The 20,235-nt window shown below is 45.0% G+C and overlaps 1 protein-coding gene across 1 annotated transcript; it reads right to left on the bottom strand.

Annotated features, from left to right (window-relative positions):
* Positions 1–267: 267 nt before the first annotated feature.
* On the bottom strand, positions 268–19,098 carry LOC121708971 (transmembrane protein 47-like). Its single transcript, XM_042091971.1, has 3 exons — positions 18,759–19,098; positions 11,776–11,916; positions 268–1,954 (listed from the first exon to the last, which is right to left on the bottom strand). The coding sequence occupies exons 1-3, from the start codon at positions 18,952–18,954 to the stop codon at positions 1,773–1,775; spliced, it is 519 nt and encodes a 172-aa protein (XP_041947905.1). The 5' UTR covers positions 18,955–19,098; the 3' UTR covers positions 268–1,772.
* Between the last annotated feature and the right edge of the window lie 1,137 nt (positions 19,099–20,235).

Below are 20,235 nucleotides of genomic sequence, written 5' to 3'. Positions count from 1 at the left end.
ATTTGTATTAATATTTATTTTATCATTATTTTATTTATAAGCTAAGGTTGCTAGCACAGGTGTCTAAAACTAGATAAAAACACTTGCACTTTCTGTTTGCAGTTTTGTGTGGTATTTGAAAAAAAGAACATTGCATTTTCAGCCGGCCCTCCAATCAGATGACGTTGGCAGAATTGGCCCCCAGCTCATTTGAGTTTGAGACCCCTGTTTTAGATAGAGGTTGTCTTCCTGAAGTAAAAACAACTCAGCAAGAAGCACACGCAGCACTGCAGAGATCAACACTGTTTATTCTTCTCTTCCAATGGCACCTGGCGTACAGAAAGAAAGCCATACCTTGGTTTTGTGCACTGATTGCAGAAGAAGTTGGCTTTTTATTACTCCCTCCTTGCAATGAAGCCCCCTACCAACCAAAAAAAGAAACTCTGCAAGAGTTTTTCTGTGTCCCTTCCCAAGAAAAAAAAACTGCAATAATCAAACGACAAAAACATAAAATATACTTTATCTTCCTATTAGAGAATACATCTGTATGCTATGAACACTTGAACAATATGATATGTCCTGTATCATAAAATGCAACACAAGAAAGTTCATATACAAAAAGGAATAATATATGTACTTTACTCTTCTTTTTAAAAAAAAAGAAAGCAACCGACAATCTGCAACTTCCGAGATTTCATTTTCCTCGCATTGGTGTCAGTTTGGAGATCCATGGGATTCACTGTTGAGGAAGGGCTGAAGCACTGCACGCTGGATGAGAGAGACTGCAGGGGGCGAGGTCAGAGAGAGAGTGGTGATGGTGAGGACAGAGGATAGGACAGAGCGAAGGGATTAATGAAAATGAAAGAGGAAAGAAAATTAAATAAAGAAAGAATAGAGTAATAGAGTGAAGAAACTGGAGCCAGATGATATGTATACTGTATATATATATATATATATATATATATATATATATATATATATATATATATATATATAGAGAGAGAGAGAGAGAGAGAGAGAGAGAGAGAGAGAGAGAGAGAGAAAGAGGGATGTCCATTTCTGGCCTGTGTAGCGTGGCTGTGGCACCAACGTGCCCTCTTCAAGGATGGAGCTCTTCCGGCGGGCCAAGCAGCAAGTAGCCCCAGTCCTCCCCACACAGCTGTTCCCCATACTTCATACCTCCAGCAGCCAGTCTGCCAGCCAACCAGCCTGTGTACGGGCCCGCTCACTCTGTCTATAAATAACAGAGCTTGTGTGTGTGAATGTGTGTGCGTGTGTGTGTGTGTGTGTGTTTGTATTTGCGTGTAGTAAAACTATACCTTCTTTCTTCATACAAATGTTCTTCATTTTCGCCTGTGTGTGTGTGTGTGTATGTGTGTGTGTGTGTGTGTGTGTGTATGTGTGTGTGTGTTTGTATTTGCGTGTAGTAAAACTATACCTTCTTTTTTCATACAAATGTTCTTCATTTTCGCCTGTGTGTGTGTGTGTGTGTGTGTGTGTGTGTGTGTGTGTGTGTGTGTGTGTGTGTGTGTGTGTGCGTGTGTGTGTCAATTCTACATCTGCTCTGGGCCACCCTTTAACAGTGCTCATCTTGCCTTAGACAGCATATATATGTCTGTGGGTGCAATATAAGAAGCTGTTATGTGAGCTATGCACTATATGTGGCGTGTGTACACTATGCTTTTGGTCTGTGCTTGTATGCATGAGTGTATGTGTGTGTGTGTGTGTGTGTGTTCATGTGTGTGTGAATTTGTGTGTGTGTAGTGTGTATATATGCATGAGTCAGGGAGGACTCAGTACATGGCATCCTCGTACATATCTGTTCGCAGGCAGAACAGGATCCCACCCCCCAGCATGAAGATGGTGGCCCCCCAACCAAGGCCGTAGCCCCAGTTAAACTCGTGGTAGGTCTGCAGCACCGTGCCGTCGATGAATTTGATTGGGTAGAGGACCAGGGCACAGGCCTGAAGGACCACTGAGGAAGGAACATTAGAGCAAGGGCAGCCAATGAGAATCCATGTAACAGGTGTTAATTGTTTTTACATCAATAGCAAATTATGACTGAAAATGTCTCCAAACTTGATAAGTGGAACAAAGGATGAGATATAAAGGCTACTTGCAGAAAAACAATCAAACAGCAATTCCCTTTGGGTGCAGAGCACAACAATAAAGAAACAAGGGACAACTTGCACAAATAGAATTGTCATGGCTAAACTTGAGTAGAAATGTTTTCATTTTAAGAATGCTGTGGTCAAAGAACCACAACCATCTAGGATATTGTGTATCCCTGCATTCCACATCCTGTTCTATCTGCTGCTCACTGAATCAGAAAACAATTTTCAAGAAAGGAAGCAAGAGAAAAAAATGACTGGTGAAGTGGGAATTATGAAATGGCCTAAACACACAAAACAGAAAACAACAAAGTTGCTTGAAATCCATTGTTATTACTATCTGCAGCTGGTTGCACCAGCTGAATGTAAGTTCCATCTCTGCTTAGTTCCAATATAAATTGGCACTACATTGGAGTTACTAAAATGTATTGGTTTGCATCACACAAATAGTTTCAGCAAGTTGTGACTTACATTTTACACTTCCTTCAGTATATGGCAGGGTACTAATGAAGTGGAGTGGCTCATGGAGTGCTTTATTTGCAATACATGTTTCTCTTTCTCTGTAATGCAGTGCTACACAGATGCAATCCATCTTACTGTAACCAGAGGCCTATGCTGTTGATGTTTGCCTTGTGCCATCTGTCCAGTCTACCACACAGAAGAGTGAGAGACATTTTTTAACAGGTCACAAATCGGTGATCACAGTGAGCCATGAATGCAAATTTCCATTCATCTGTTCATCTGTACGCAGCCTACACAAGGACATCATCTGCACATGAACTAGGGATCTAAAGAATGAAAGAGGTGTGGAAGGTTGTGTGTGTGTGTGTGTGTGTGTGTGTGTGTGTGTGTGTGTGTGTGTGTGTGTGTGTGTCTGTCAGTAGGGTCACATCTGCATGTGTTGTGACAGGGTTATTGCAGAGATGGTACGGAACAAAATCTTTGGAGGAAGAGCCAGATGCAAGTGTCAGAGAGACATGCACAGACACACACACACACACACACACACACTCATAATTATGCATAATTATGAGACTTCCGAACATAGAGATAAACTAAAAACCAAAGCTGAACACACACCTGTATAGGAAACACACTACAGACATCCGACACACACACAAACACACACACACACACAGACAGAGAGACACTCCCTGGGGGTCTTTTCACACTTTCTCTCCACCTCCCCATGCAGCTCTAACAGCTGCTCATTAGTACAGGCCTTTAAGCCTAGTCCACACGTACCAAACCGATCTTTTTTTCCTCCGTCTTCCCTGGAACCGTATCAAGAATATTTGCGTCCAAACGGATCCATCTCAACACGACTCAACACGTTACTTCATATCCCAGGCCTATAGGTGGCACTGTTTCTTTACAGAAATTGACCAAAGCTTGCGCTGTAGGCTATACAAACAGACAGAATAGGCTACGACGAAATGGCTAGTACAAGGAAACCAGAATTGTTTGTGTGGACTTATAGAACTGTCAACTGTAGTCAACTGTAAAACTAATAAACTTAATGTTTACGGTTTGTGAAGGGTGCAGTCCCGTCCTTTATTTGGCTAACGCAGGTAAAAATAATCTCCTTTACTTTCTTTGGTTGTAGGATAGTCCGCGATTCACATTAGTTTTGGTTATCACCGCAAGTGCAAAGGCTACTAAAGGCTAGGCGTACCCAAGTTCTAGGCTATTCCGTCGCCACATTTATAATATTGCTATAATACCTTTGTAGTCGATACTTTTGCTTGCATCAAATTGCGCATTCGCATTTAGTGCGCATCTATAGGCTTAACATGAGTTCTAAGCGTCTTTGTATGTTCATGTCTGACTTCACTATGAATGCATTTATTTATGTTGTAAGACATGTAAAATACGCACAAATTAATGTAAACTTACACCGCACTTCCCTAATAACTTCCCTTCTCTCGCCTCACTTCCCTTCTCTCGCGTCACTGACAGTAGCTAGAATGCATAAAAAAACACCGGGAAAAACAGTGTTCAGTCCAACAAGTCATAAGATATCGGCGCTGTGCAGCATCAGTTGTGATATTTATCTTACGGAGTGTAATCGTAGGTAATGTCATGTATGAAAACTAGTATTGTTAGGCAATACTAGGGCAGCTGAGGTGTGGCGATTACATCATCGATACCAAGTAGGATGTGCGGTTTCGCTGTCCAAACGAATTCAAAAGGGCTACGGTTTCAGATTTTTTCACTCTGGGACCAGGTTTAAAAAAAGTGCGGTTTCGGGCAGTGCGTTTACAGGATTCGTTTGGACGCTCGGCCAAGACGAAGCAAAACATCTGCATTTAACCCAAAAAGCGTCTCTGTGTGGACCCTTAGTCTCACCTCTCTCTCTCTCTCTCTCTCTCACTCTCTCTCTCTCTCTCTCTATCTCTCCCCCCTCTCTCTCTCTGACTCCTCTCTTCCTCTGCCTCTCTGTCAGATCTCTTCTCCAGGCTGTGCCACCAGTCGCCCTGTGCACCAGAGAGACAATCAGTGATGTTAAAAAGCAGACCTGGTGGAACTGAATGGATGCACCAAGGAGTGTCTACAGATAGCAACACAACTATCACACACAGGCTCTCTCTCTCTCTCTCTCACACACACACACACACACACACACACACACACACACACACACACACACACTGAATGAGAGAATATCTTTAAGGCGTTGTAGTTATAGAAACCTAGATGATCTGATTTGACCTCAAGGGGTGCTGGTAAAGCAATGCATACATGACATATTAACCAAAACACACACACACACACACACACACACAAATTCCTGAACTCATTGGCGGTTACATAACTCCTAACCCAAGCCGAGTTCTCATAGACGTACGTCGCCAAGCTGCGGTTTGCCATTCATCGTTCACATTTCCCAGGCCAGTCCCATAATGCAGACCACAGAAGAGGAATCGAATCAATTAAAAAGCCTCTATGTGGCTCACAACATCTGCTTCCTGTCCTCTCCTCTCCTTTACGTCATGGATGCACACACACATACACACAGACAAACAAGCACACACACACACACACACACACACACACACACACACACACACACACACACACACACACACACACACACACACACACACACACACACACACACACACACACAGACACACACACAAACATCCACACATGTACATGTACACACACACACTCTTCCTTACATTCTCAGACAATAGCCCAGCACCCGCACTGGAATTCATACAGGCTAATTGCTATCCTCCAGTTGTCATAGTTACAGTTTAGGCAAGTGTGTGTGCTTTCAAGAATCCCAGGGGCAAAATCATTTGATAATTTCTTTCTTGCTTTTTGTTCGATTATCCTCCCTGTCATTCTACCTACTGCTCTCCCTCTCTCTCTCTCTCTCTCTCTCTCTCTCTCTCTCTCTCTCTCTCTCTCTCCCTTCTCTGTCTTTGGTTTGTGGTGTGGTCTGCACAATGGTCCCCAGTAAATCACACGGCAGCCGAGCTATTGATTTGCTTAACATGTTCATTTTGCTTCTTCAGAGGCGAGTAGCCCGGAACTGTTTGACTTAAGGAGGACACCCCTCTCGGGGGCATCAAACAAAGGGGGCTCAGTCAGTGAGGAAGCTACTTCACTTCACCAAATCTCCCTCTCTTTCAATTAATCCTGCCTTTGAATCAGTAGGGCTTCTTTTCTCGATTAGAAATAATTAGCTGTGTTGTACAGTAATTTATCTTCAGCAGTGTGACATCAAGCAGTGCTGGGCCTGTGTGTGTGTGTGTGTCTATTCAAAGGCTATACATTATTATACACAAGTTGATATTCATTCATTTGCATTTCAAACTGTACATGTTTGTACCAAATCAAAGAGGTCCCATTGACCTGTATGATTCAATGCAGTATAGCTTAACTTCTAAAGTGTGTGTATGAGAGATAGAAGCTTGAGTGTGTAACTGGTTCCTTAATTATGTGAGTGCTCTGAAGGTTTGTGTTTAGTGGATGGACTACTGCCACCTAAGGAAGCCTAAATGCCTAAATGCACCACTGCCTTACCAGTCTCATTCAAAATGCTGTCTAAGACTAAGGCATTAAAGTTTTAATGAGAGCTTAAGAAACTGTTCTCTCTCATACTGAAGTTGCAGACTAGCTCCTGTAAATCTTTTTTAGTGTGAAATAACGAGGAAATGACACCAGCATCAGTCATTTTGGTTTTACTGGTTTGGGGAGAGGAAAAGTTTATTTCTAAATACCTGGATGGCCATTTCCTTTCTCCATTTAAATGCAGTCACCATTGGAACCACTCGTTTCTGAGTCTGCTAAAACATTTGAGCTCCATGTGGAACCATTTCAGCCTAGGTGCGCGCACGCACACACACACACACACACACACATATTTATGCGTGCACAAAGCACACACACACTGACATACAACCAAGCATAGGAGCACACACACACACACACACACACACACACACACACACACACACACACACACACACACACACACACATACAATTCTGTGATCCTTTTCAAAAACCTGTACTGGAATCACTATGGGCCTTTGTCTCACACAGTGGCTACAGTAGCCAGTCAGTCAGTGTGAGTGCACCCTCCCAGTCTCAGTGAATCACCACATCTGCTCCACACAGTAGTCTCCCACTCGCAGCAAGGTTCCACCATTAGCTAGTGCTAAAACAAATGTAAAGAGGAAAGGAAAACGATCCTGTTGTTTGCCTCCCCAGGGACAGGTCTTGGAAGGGTTAGAGCACAGTGGGGCTGATGAAAGGCTGGCAGGACAGGCTGAACGGAACCACTGGCAAACGCAGACTTCTAAACTAGCCCTCAAGGCCTTGGGCGCTGGCGAGTGTGGGGCGACACCATGGCAACAGAGGGAAATTCAGTGGAAAACATAAAATCCATACACACACAAATTCACACAGCCAAACACACACACAAACATCCGAACATGTACACAACACACACACACACACACACACACACACACACACACACACACACACACACACACACATACACACACATGCTTCCCCCTTCTTAATCAGTGTTCTATAAATAAATGGCATGAAACAGTACCCTGGCTGCCTGCTAAAGACTGGTCGTCTCGTTTCTTAAAACCATTTGGGGGTTTCCAGTGAAAAGCCCACAATGAGTCATGTCCTGCGCATGTCAGACCATCAGGTGGAAACAGGGCTATTTAAGGCCAAATGACCCCTTTCAACAATAATGATAATGCTACTGTGATGAATAATGGAGAGAGTGAGGAAGGGAAAGAGAGGTTGGGCAAGTTTGGTTCCTCATCAAGAGTAAGTATATGTGTTGGGTGACAGGTGTGTATGTTGTAACTTTTGATTGTAAGTGGATGTGTGCATCTAAGTATGGGTGTGCGTGTGTAGGTGAAATTGTATGTTCCTGTGTGTGTGGTTGTGTGTGTGTGTGTGTGTGTGTGTGTGTGTGTGTGTGTGTGTGTGTGTGTGTTTATGTGTGTGTGTATACAGTATGTGAGCTACAGCACAATAAATGGAAATGTGGATACATGTCTCTCCCTCTCTCTCACTCTGTGTTTGTGTGTGTGTGTGTGTGTGTGTGTGTTCTGTCACTCCAGGGCCATTGGGGTAATCTCGTCCCCTTAACTGACAAAGGCAAACATACCAAACCCCACCCCAGAGGAAACCAATCAGACAGTCAGTCAGCCAGGCTCAGCCACACTCAAGTCCCAGTGTGGGGACAGACAATCCAACTACACAGCCACACAGTCCTTCCAACCACCAGCCAGCCCTCGCCCCTACACACACACACAGACAGACACACACACACACTCACACACACACACACACACACACACACACACACACACACACACACGGCATAATGACCTGGCACACTGCGACCATAAGGGCACCTTTATCCACACAAGGACTGAAAGCAATTACAGGCACCACGAGCGGAAAAAATCAGCACGTCTGTTGGAGAAAAGAGGAAAAAGAAGAAAAAAAAACAGTAGTAGCAACACGAACACAAGGCCCCTCTCACAGCCACAAGTCCACGCCCAGGAACCCAGCATACTCCGTACTTGTAGAGTTAACAGAGTACATCCGTCAACCCACCAGCAGAGGCCGTGGCACTCCAAGCACTCTCCCTGTCCCAGTCCTCTGCTGAGTGAATACTAAACAGAGATTTTTTATTTACTTTTTGAGTGTTTCTTGTATTGTGAGGGAGACCAATCTTCTGAGTACTTTTGTACTTCAGAGGAATGACAAAACAGAGAGAAAGAGAGAGAGAGAGAGAGAGAGAGAGAGAGAGATGGAGTGAGAGAGAGGGAGAGAGAGGGAAATTCAAGAAGAGCAAGCAAGCTGAAGAGTCTAAAGAAGAGAGAGAGAGCAGCGCTAGGAAAGAGAGCTTTAGGAGAGAAAAGAGATAAGAAATGAAAGACAGTCAGAGAGAGATGTGGATAGAGTGGGACACAAAACAAAAGATTCAGAGAGAAGGGTGAAACCACAGGACAGAGAGATGGAGAGAGAAAGAGAGCGAGTGGAGCGAGAAGAAGAAGAGAGAGGGGCTGCTCAGCGGGAGCAAACCCCTGCCAGCTGCCAGGCCGCGGGGAGCAGTTGAAAGGGAAAACTTCTAACACGTCTCTCTTACAAAAGGGAGCAACTGAGCCATCATACCACTCCCCCCCCCCCCCCCTCTCCTCTCCAACACCTCCTCCACCCAAATCCCCAAACACACACACACACACACACACACACACACACACACACACACACCACACACACCACACAGGCCGTCTCTCTGTGGCGAGGTGTGATTCCTGGCAGGCCTGGCTGGCTGTGGAGGAACCAGAGTCTTAAAAAGGGTCCGGAGCTGAGGGCCTGCATGCATTACGTAAGCGGATGTCTGCGGATTACATAAGGCTGTTTGCACAGCGAGGAGTGAGTGAGGAGAGACGCAGCCGGGAGAGGAGAGGAGAGGAGGGGGGAGGAGCGGGGAGAATGAACGGACGGAAAGGGGGAGGATGAAAGGCGCCCGGGAACGAGTAGGGCCGCACTGCACTGGTCCGCACACAAACCATTGTTATAGTTGGACTGAGAGGAAGTTCTAGAAGCATGACTGTGTGTCCGCACGTGACGTGACTCACATGCAGCGACATAAACATGAGCACAGTCACTCCCAAAAAACAACAAAACACATTAGCGTACTAACTTACTGACTCACGCACATATACAGAACACTCACACACACACACACACACACACACACACACACACACACACACTGACACACATACACTCACACTCACACACACATACACACACAGAGAAGAATACTATTCAAATGTGTAACACATCTTAACTTCCAATAGTGTTTTTCCTTGTTGCAGTGCTATACTTAATAGTCTCTCTGTATTAAAATGTAACAGTTAGTCCGTAGTGAAACTCAGATCACATATTAGATGCTCCTGATGGTTTAATGAGCTCGTAGTCCCCCTGACTTTTTGGCAACAGCACAGGCCGCCGTAAAAGCTGCCTCCTCATAAACAATTAATACAGAAAAAAGTGAAACAGCAACACAGCACTCTCTGCCCATGAATCAGGGAGTCTTCAAAACGGCCTGTACGTGGGTTCGGTTGTTTGTGTTTTCTTTCGCTGTTTCTCTTACAACTAATACCGCTGAAGAGCATTTTTCTTCAGAGATCTATCTGGCTGCTAGAGAGCTCCTCTGTTGGAGCGAGATTGGAGAAGAGAGGAGGTGAAAGAAGAGGAGCAGGGAGAGAGGCAGGAGGAGGAGGGGGAGAAAGGAGAGGAGAGGAGGTGAAGACATGGTGGACAGAATCAAAGATGAGAGAGCACAGTGGAAGGAAACACAGGCAAGAAGCCCATTGAGGAGAGGAGGTCAGCAGAGGAGAGGAGGAGAGGAAGAGAGGAGGAGAGGAAGAGAGGAGGAGAGGAGGTCAGCGGAGGAAGAGAGGAGAGGAAGAGAGGAAGAGAGGAGTGCAACTGAAAGGAGGAGAGGAAAACTGAGATGAAGAGATAGGGCATAGTAGAGAGGAGGAGAGCAGACAGCTGACAGGAGCGCAGAGCTGAGGAGATAAGACGCTCAGAAAAGAAGACAAAAACATTAGAAAAGATATAAGGTGGGGACAAGTCACGAGCACAAAGATGAAAGGGGACAGGTGGAGAGGAGAAGTGATGGAGGATGTGGAGGGTGGAAGAGAAGAGGAGAGAAGGACGGGATGAAGGTCTTAAAGGTTTTTTCAGGGCATATCATCCCTAAGGGAATCCATCTCTCTCTCATTAGTAAGTACATGCACTCTGCTATGGCCTTCTCTCAGCTCCAGGCAACTGCACAAAGAGAGATGGTGAGAGAGAGAGAGAGAGAGAGAGAGAGAGAGAGAGAGAGAGAGAGAAAGAGAGAGAGGAGGAAGAGGCTATGGGAGAAAGAAAGGATAGACAGATAAACAAAGAAAGAGTGATACAGATAGACAAAAATAACTAAGTCTGTCTAAATAACTGACACTGAGTATGGAATAGACAAATAGAGAGAAAGAGACGAGACCATGATGGATAGCAAGATGAGTCTATGAGAAAGAGAGAGACCATGATGGATAGCAAGAGTGATGTGGACAGACAAAAAGACAAATGTTGCCCAATCATTTTCTCACAAACACTTGAGCAATACATCACTGCTTTGGCCATGCCAATAAAACAAATTTGGTTGAACGGAACTAAATGGAGTTGGGATCAGAGCAAAGTAAATGTCGCAGCATGAAACCAAATAAAACAGCACAGACAACTCATCTCTCCTCCTGCTCCCTTTAATCCCTTCTCATTCTCTCGCTCATTTCCGGCCCAATCGTTCGCGTCTCCTCCATCACTGCCTGCTGCAGCAGCCTCCTCCTCCTCCTCCTCCTCCTCCTCTTCAGCGCAGAGGAATGGAGGGAGGGTTCAGCCAGGACGGCTGCAACTGCCTCAGAGGCAGCCAGGGCTCCAGAACAAGAGCGAGTGAGCGAGCGACCGAGCAGCCACACGCTACGTATTGCGTGTGCGGCACTTTCCCAAACTTCTCCCTGCAGAGTCTCTCTCATCGAACGGGGAGATCGACCGCGCAGCTAATGGCCTGTGATTGGATTAGCATGCATGTGATCCATCAACCACGTCCAGCTCTAATTAGAGAAGAAACCTATCTTTCTCTCTCTTACACTCGTTCTTTCTTTCCTTCTTTGTTATTCGTTCTCTCCTCTGTGCCCCCTGACATCTACTTGGCCATCTCCTCATCTGTCCATCCATCCACACCATCATTCTAGTCCGTCTTCTCTCTACCCACAGCACTGCCTCCAGGTACACCAACATGCCATGCAGTGTAAATGTCTCTCCCTTTAAGCCTCCTAATTATCCGTGCAACAAGTGCATTCATGTCAAAAGATACCGTTTTTTTTCTCGATGCCAGAAATGTTGCTAATGCTTTTGTAAACGTTTAATTTTGAATGAATGCATTTCTCAAAAAAATAGAAGTAAATATCTTGTCAATGTCAAAGTAATGGTTGATTGAAACGTATTCCTAAACTTATTTCTAAAACTCGTTGACTTATATCAAAAATTCCACTTCTGTCACCACCATCAAGTTTTGGAGACGTTTTCATCCAGCCTGTGTGCGGCGGGCGTGAGGCGAGCAAGGTCCTTACCTGCCGTGAAGAGGAACACGGCGACCGTGCGGTAGTGCTTCCTGTGCGTGCCCTTGCACAGGGAGATGAGGGCGATGAGGAAGGCCACCAGAGTGACGGCTGCACCGGCCAGCAGCAGCACCAGTGTGGCAATCTGCCAGTCTGGGGAAAGAGGGGGGAGACACGAAGAGAAAGTCAGTTAGATGTGATCAGGTGTGGTCAGAAAGGGCATCGGGTCATCTGAAGGTCTTGAGATGCAGAGTGAAACGCTGGCATCCTTAGAGATAAACTTCCAAAATGACACCAATATTTCTCCTTTTAGATTTCGGTTTTAAGACGTTCTTCTTATTATTATAACTTCTCAATTCAGTTTCAGTTCAAGTTTCTGTCATACGGAGACTGCATGGGAAATTGTGTATAAAAGTTAAGCTTCTTAGTATTGTACGCAAAATAAAATGTCAATACGACTAAATGACAGTGTTTCTCATGGGTTCTGCTATATTTTCCTCTCAATGGGAGGCCCAGAGTTACATAAAAGTTTGTTTGTGGTGTGAGTGTGTGTCTGTGTTCATAAGACACTGAGTGGTTATGGGAGAGCTCAGGGGAAGATCAGTCTGTTTAATGGAACCAGACAGGTAGGATTCCACTTGGGCATGTTTCACTAGGCCATCTGTCTGTCTTCATGGGTGGGAGACACACAGCACTATGTCCCCTTGACCTGAGAACAGCCTCCATACAAACACACACATACACACAGACACAAACACACACACGCATATACACATGCACACAGACACTATATCCCATTGGCCTTAGAACGAGGGTAGAACAAGGGTAGAAATATATTCTGTAATGTGGCTTAACTCCCCCCAAAAACACAGACACTGCCTTAAACACACGCACATACACATGCACATGCACACGCACGCACACGCACACACACACACACACACATATATATATGCTCAAACCCCTCATGAAGGGGATTCTGGGAGAGGCCAAAGCATTTCAGGAATGCTGTGCTGCATATTGTCCAGATGTTTAATGTCTGTGGAACTCAATATTTTACTTAACTTTTTCTTTTGAATACATCAGGCTCCTGGACAGTAATTTAAGACCATAATCCTTCTCTGAGAACACACATATTTGAAATGCCCGAACAATACTCCATAAAGCCTTAAGAAGACTGGACTGCTTTGGACGTGACTTGCCATGTGACCATGTCCTGTGCCTGCTTGGAGAGGTTGCCAAGCGGGGAGCTAAAATGACGCTGGCTGCCTCTTGGACAATAATTGCGGAATGGAATCCGGCAAAAAGTTACCACCCCTCCGCCAAAGCTATTTCCTCACAAATATGCCAAGCCACTAGAAAATATCCTTCTCCCCCTCTCTCTTTTACTCTCTCTCTCTTTTACTCTCTCTCTCTCTCTCTTAAACACCATGCTCCCTCACTTTCTCCCTCTCTTTTATTGTTCTTTCAAGGTTATGTTTGTGTAGAGTGTGTGAGAACCCAGAGGAAGGGCTCGGAATTTAAATCATGCATGCAAAGAAAACAGTGGACTCAATGGCTGACTTTTTCAATAGGCGAGAGAGAGGGTTCTGTCTGTTGGTGAGTGTTTAGACTCACTGTGCTTCTCTGCAGAGAGTTTAGCTCAGCATCAGCGGAGACGCACTGCAAATCAACACAAGCTCAGTTTTCTCCTCAGGGATGGACGGGCCACTGCATGATGGTCCACTGCTTTTACTGTGGATACGTGTGTAAGGTGGACTTGGGCCATGGCTAAGAGGAATAGGAGAGACCACTGAGCAAGAGAATAAAAAAAGAGAGAGGGAGAGAGAGAAGGTAGGAGGGAAGGAGAGAGAAAAAAGGAGAGGAGGGAGGGAAGGAGACAGAAGAAAGGAGAGATGGGAGAAAAGGAGAGAGACAAAGAGAGAAGAGCATCTCTGACCGAAACCATTCCACCTGCTGTTTCCGCCACGTATTACCTGCAGAGTGAGCACCTGATGAGAGTGAACTAATTCTGACAATTCTGAGTATACCACAGCCAACACACACACACACACACACACACACACACACACACACACACACTTTCTCTCTCTCTAGCTCTCTCTCTTTCTCTTCCTCTCTCTCTTCCACTCTTTCTCACAGAAACACTATTATGCCTCCCATCAATCAGAGGCACCTCAGGACCTCAATCGAGCTGTGCTCAGCGCTCCAGGGTGGAAGAACACCACGTCTCCCTCAGTGCTCTGTCAATCTGCTGTCTATTACCCCCTCTGAGTATGTGTATGTGTGTATGTGTGTGTGTGTGTGGGTGTGTGTGTGTGTGTGTGTGTGTGTGTGTGTGTGTGTGTGTGTGTCTGTGTGTGTGTGTGTGTGTGTGTGTGTGTGTATGTGTGAGATAGAGAGAGAAAGTGCATGTGTGTCCGTGTGTGTGTGTGTCCTCCAAGCCTTTACCAGCTGTGATTATCTCTGACACTCTCCCAGAGTGGAGGGGTCGTACAGTATGTGCTTTGAGACAAGGGAGCGATGAGGAGGAAAAATAACAAATGGAAAGGAGAGAGAGGGAGAGAAAGAGAAAGAGAGAGAGAGAACAAAAAAGAGGGAGAGAGAGAGGGAGAAAGAGAAAGAGGGCGAGAGTAAGTGTTGTCACATACATAAATAAACTGGCTGGAATTAAAGGTTCTCAGTCCAATGCTGTTCACCCTCCTAGAGCTGAGCTGACAAAGACACAGCTCTTTGCCAACTCTTCCTCCTCTCCTCTCTTCTCCTCTGCTTTCCTTTCCTGACTTTCCCCTAGTTCTCCTCACTCTTTGTCTCTTTTTTCCTCTTTCTGTCATTCCAAAGCAGTTCTCTTCCCGCCTGACTTGGCCCAGAGAAGGAGAAAGAAGGCCCGCTCTTGGGTTAATTAACTGTGGCTGCATGGCCCTGCTCTGTCCCTCCCTCCTCTTCTCTTTTCTCTCTGGGTCTCACTCCTCTTTTTGTGTTATCCCCCCATTCCTTCTTGCTGTGGGCTCCTTTTGTCCTTCAGGGTGTCAAACCCCCAACCCTTTTCCTAAACAGACAAACACACACACACACACACACACACACACATACACACACACACACATCCCTTTATCCCTGACCCCTTTAAATCCACACTGCACTCCAACACCCTGACAGATCAACAGTTTTAATGAGATGAGACCAGGCCTCCGTTTGGAGGCAGCAGATTCCCCCAAGGCAGACCACCCCACACATTCCACTGCGGAGCAGAATGACTCCATCACATCCGCTCATCATAACGCCATGATGACTGTCGCGTGTAACCATATGTGTGTGTGTGTGTGTGTGTGTGTGTGTGTGTTCTTTCCTGAGTGTGTCTGTGTGTCCCCAAGGAATGCTGCTGATCAATGGTGACGATAATTCACCCAGCCAATTACTCTAGACTAGAGAGTTTATCGACAATAAACAAGTCCACCAAAACAGGATTTGCCCAGGCGAGGGATATTTCCATCCACACACAAACACAGCAACTTCTCGGCTGCTTACGGGGATAAAGCGGTTGATAATGTTGTTGCTGTTTTGTTTCCTTCCTCGTTGTTTTTGTTTTGGATGTTGTTTTCAGACAAGTAATGACCACAGCCCCCTAATAAAATCGGCCAAGAGGTTTGTTTTCTCTGTTTTTGCCAAAGTGCTTCGGGCGCCGACCACTAAATCCTGTGCACCACAAGCATTTAGAGAACTGCAATTTAGAGATATGTAATACACATCTAACCATCTGTGGTATCTCTCCATAACATTATGAGCAAAATCAATGTTTCAAAAACTGTCCTAAACCTGCCGTCTCAAATAATAATAAAAAAAAAATTCTAGTCTAGACAAGAGTATAGATTAAACGTGTTCTCACTGGAAGCTCCCTTCCTGGCATAACTCTGATCTAGCCCTGCTCCATTCAGACCTGCCTGAAATCAGTGCAATTAAAATGCTGTGCAATGGCTAACTCAGATGTGTCCAGCTAAGTCCAGTCAAGTGTGCGTAGTGGAGAAAGTTGGGAAGAGAGCCTAGCAGATGGTCCTCCAGGGCTGGTTTGAGAACCATTGCTTTATAGAACCATTTCAACATGAAAAATCCTTTTGTTGGCAAAATGGCTCTTTGGGGCGGAGGAGACTTCTTTACAGCTGAATAGCTTTTATTAGAGGGATTCTAGGTATCTATAAGGTTTTTTATTCTTGGGTGACAAGCCAAGCAATGGCTTTAACCCTCCCCCTTCAAACCTTCAAGGGTAGAGCATCCCGTGAGAAGGCAACACTTGGAATCAAAGTGTCTGAGAGCAGCTGGTGCTCTCCGAAGGTATAACCCAGTATGTGATCTGCTCCAGCATGCTGTAAGTGGGTCAACATTCATTTTTAGACTCCAAAAGAACAGGGGTGAATTTTAAACGCTTTCAAAAATTAAGGATGAGAGTAGTGGACACTAATGCATGCTATCCAAAGATGCACCAAGGACCTAGAGGTGAAAGCACTGACGTTTAGTATTTCATTTGGTCAAGTTGTACAGAGGTCAACATTCCTTTCGGACAAGCGTGCAGTATAAAGTTTACATATTTGTGCATCATTAAATGTGCTTTCACCTGACTCCAAAACAGCCCTAAATGGTTCAACATAGATTGCTGTGATGAAGTGTTTTTTGGCTACTAACTTTAAAGCAACGTACAAAGCGTCTCAGCGTACAAAGACACCAAGGTTTCTCAATGCCTCCACTGATCAACATAGAAATGTTGTTTTTCTCTGGCTTTCTTAGGAAACCATGAAGAATGCCTCTTAAAGATTATTATCATATAAAGTTCCTGTGTCTGAATTGGTAGAACAACCACAGGAAGATGCTGCCATCATCAACATCTTTAGTTTGATTTGCGGAGAACACACATAGGCTGCTAATAACAACATACTCCATATCTATACTGCACTTGGCTTTGAGTAAAAGCGTCTGCTACATTAATAAATGTACATCATGGAAGTGGACACAGTTATACAGCTCTACAACAGCATTAAGGCCTTTGATCACAGGCCGAGACAGCCTCACACAGATTCCAAAGTTATAGATGTTAAGCAGTGAAATTCTACACAGGGTATCACCTAGAAAAGCCAGAAGAATGCCTGCAGAGAATAGGGGAGGGTGTAGGACCTTGGGGACATGTGCGGGGGGTGTCCCAGATCTCTTCCCTGAAAATGAAGCTCTGTCTGGGGCAGGGCCTCTTAACCATGCCCCCTGGGCCGAGTGTTGATGGTACAGTAGGCCAGGCTCTGTGGGAGCCTATTCACTTATGCATGCAAACAATAGCTTCAACACGCATCACCTATCAGACATGCACATACACAAACACATGGAAAGACAGATAGTCAGACACACATGTGCGTGCACAAACACAAACACACACACACACACACAGAGAGACAGACACACACACACACAAACAGGCATCCATGCACATAGTCTAGACAGACAGACAAACCCTCACACACAAATTGTTAAACACACGTAGACACATTCGCTCTTGCTCTTTGAAAAACAGAGAGAGAGAGGGTGAGAGAGAGGAAGAGAGAAGCTGTGTAGTAATTTTGATCCACCAGGGATGCAGGCTCATTACCATCTCCAGTTCTGGTAGAGCTTTTGGGAGATCACTATCTCACTCCATTGTGTGCCAAGGGACAATAGCTGCAGCCTTTATAAGGCACTGAGCTATTTCCAAAGAGATGAGAGCCAAGACTGCTACACTAGATTACATGGGGAAAATGAATATCTGTTTTCCATTGATGTGTTAATATTGAAGCACTGAAAACAACACAGTTCAGACGTTGTTATGCTGTCTTAACATACAGACATACTCACACAGAGAGAGAGAGAGAGGGAGAGAGAGAGAGAGAGAGAGAGAGAGAGAGAGAGAGAGAGAGAGAGACTGATTCCAGGCCTAGCAAGGCCCCGCATAACAGAATTCACAGAAAATTGAGTGCGAGAGGAGACAACACAAAAAAAGCTAAACAAAGCGCGCAGTGCCATCCCCGGCAGCGACTCATGACAATGGGGGAAACACACCCACTTTCGCAAACAATGAGCGCGGGGTCAAGCGAGCCCCCAGAAACCTCATCACGTCAGGGCGATGAATCGCTCATCAATTTTGCGTGCAAGTGAGAAAAGAAAACTTCGCATAGCACTGGATCAACAAACCCAAGCGGCTCTATCCTCTGAGGACAGAGAGCAGGAATTGCAGAAGGAGAGCTGTGGGAGGACGCGAGGTCTCTCTCCCCTGGAGCTAATCTCTGCGCATACGAGCATATGCCCCCGATGCTCGCGTTAAAACAAAAGGCGTGGAATTCGTGCAGCAGCCTACGTCCAAGTTCTGACCAGCGAAAACATCGGCCACCCCGTAAAAAAACAAACCATACTGTATACACATTGGTGGGCAGAGAAGAGTGAGGCAGTCCGTTCACAATACACCATTGTTTGATCTCATCTGTGATCCTACATAGAAAATCACCGTAAATTCCACGCATGTCTCTCGCTATAATCCAACGGCAAAAGGCATTGTTGGAATACAGTGACACGTGCTCTCTATTGGTACCCTTAAGACAATAGTACATGAAATTATCACACTGCAGTCAAGCAAACTATTTTGCCGGGCGATAACCTAGCTGATCGGTGAAATTTGACAAATTCACGTGCCACAAGTAAACAGAGACAGAAGTGGACGTTCTTGACAACAAGAGATGGAATTAGTGTCGTGAAGATATGGCAGGTATGGTTGAATACACTCTTTACGAATATGTCATTCTCTGACATTGTTTATAAAATTGGCCAAGACATAACTGCCCTGTTGGCTGATTTGGTACCATAAATCCGGGGTCTCTTTCATGTCTCTGCGCACAATTAAAAGTTGACTTTTAAACATAATAAGGATAGTTAAAATACGACACGAGATGCAAACGTATGATTATATTACAATTACCAAGGACACTTACCGGACTTAAGAGTGGAAGTACAGTCCCAGCTCGTCGCAGTTTCACTGCAAGCCTCCCATAGCGACAGAGAGTAGCGATCCGCTGTAACCCAAGCTGGGCTCAAAAGTGCTACGATATCTAAACACAGTGCGAGGAACACACAAAGTAAAGCGATCAGCTTAAACGGTCGAAACACGTACACTTCATTCACCGACATGTTTTCATAATAGGTTGGCTTGGATTCTGTCCGCAAAAAGTGTGCAATTGAAGAAAACCTAGCGGCGGACCGTCTGATGGTACCCTCTCGTGTGAAAGTTCGGAGTAGACTACGGAGTTCATCGACGGGGACCTACGCTACTGTAGACCACTGAACTCCACAGCAGTGAATGTGCGCACTACGCCTTGAGCCGTCAGTGCGCCACCCTCCGGTTGATAGACATGGGAAAAGGAGCTTGGGATCTCATATCCAAACTGATCAGCACACCACACACTATTGGAGGTCCGCATATTGTAGTATATATTGAGGTAGGCTAGTATGAGTGAGCAAATATATCATTTATATCTAGAATAAAATAGTGAATATTAACCTTGACATTGCAAAATACACATGCTTCGGTATGCCTGGGGACTTCACTGAACAATGAACAATATACAAGCATAGGCTACTCATGTGCTGCTCTATTACTTCACTTCTATCCTGGTCAATGTGGATTTTACTGTAGGCTACATGAAGCCTCAAAATGTAACAGGTCCACAGCCTGCTTGGCCTATTTGAGAGAAACATCCACCTGAAAAGGGCTGTTGTCTCTTTACTGCAAGGTTAGTGTGGTAGTGGTTGGAGAGAGGGGGAGTCAGGGGGAGAAGAAAAACACTTCCCTGGAGAACCTTTATTCCGCTCCTCTCCTTCTTCCACACAGGTAAAAATAAAACACCTCATACCTCATATACATTAGACACTCCAGTGTATGCAAAAAGATAAATAACCTGACTGCACAGCACTCCACCTCAAACAGACCTTTTTTCCTGCTTCCTGTTTTATTTATTTCTTTGTTTCATTGTTTCTTTCTTTCTTTCTTTCTTTTTACTTCACCCGTACATCAGAAGCAGTAGTCTGTGTGTCATTCCTGCCTAAAGCAAAAGCTCTATTCAAAAGCTTCCCCCCCCCTGCTCCAGAAGCCATTCACTGCTCTGCAAAACTGCACACAAAGCAACTGATGTGTGTTATTGTATCCTGCGGATGGTGTTGAGGTCTTTTGAGGGGACAAAATAAAAGTCAAACCAAACGTATGTCTTTGATGTCTTCAAATAGTTTATAAATGGAGCTGTATTCTAAGGACATAGATACAAAGTTCCTTCCATTGATCCAAAGACTTTTGTGTATGGCAAGTAATTTTCTTATGTATTTATGCATGGAAAATACTTCTCTGTTATAAAATGTTTACCCATAAATGTGGCTCTTTGGAAACAGGTGGTGCAGCAGGTGTTCCTGTATGGCCAT

This window comes from Alosa sapidissima, chromosome 5 (assembly GCF_018492685.1).
Source record: "Alosa sapidissima isolate fAloSap1 chromosome 5, fAloSap1.pri, whole genome shotgun sequence".
Taxonomy (NCBI): domain Eukaryota; kingdom Metazoa; phylum Chordata; class Actinopteri; order Clupeiformes; family Clupeidae; genus Alosa; species Alosa sapidissima.
This window is presented reverse-complemented; position numbering and strand designations above follow the sequence as displayed.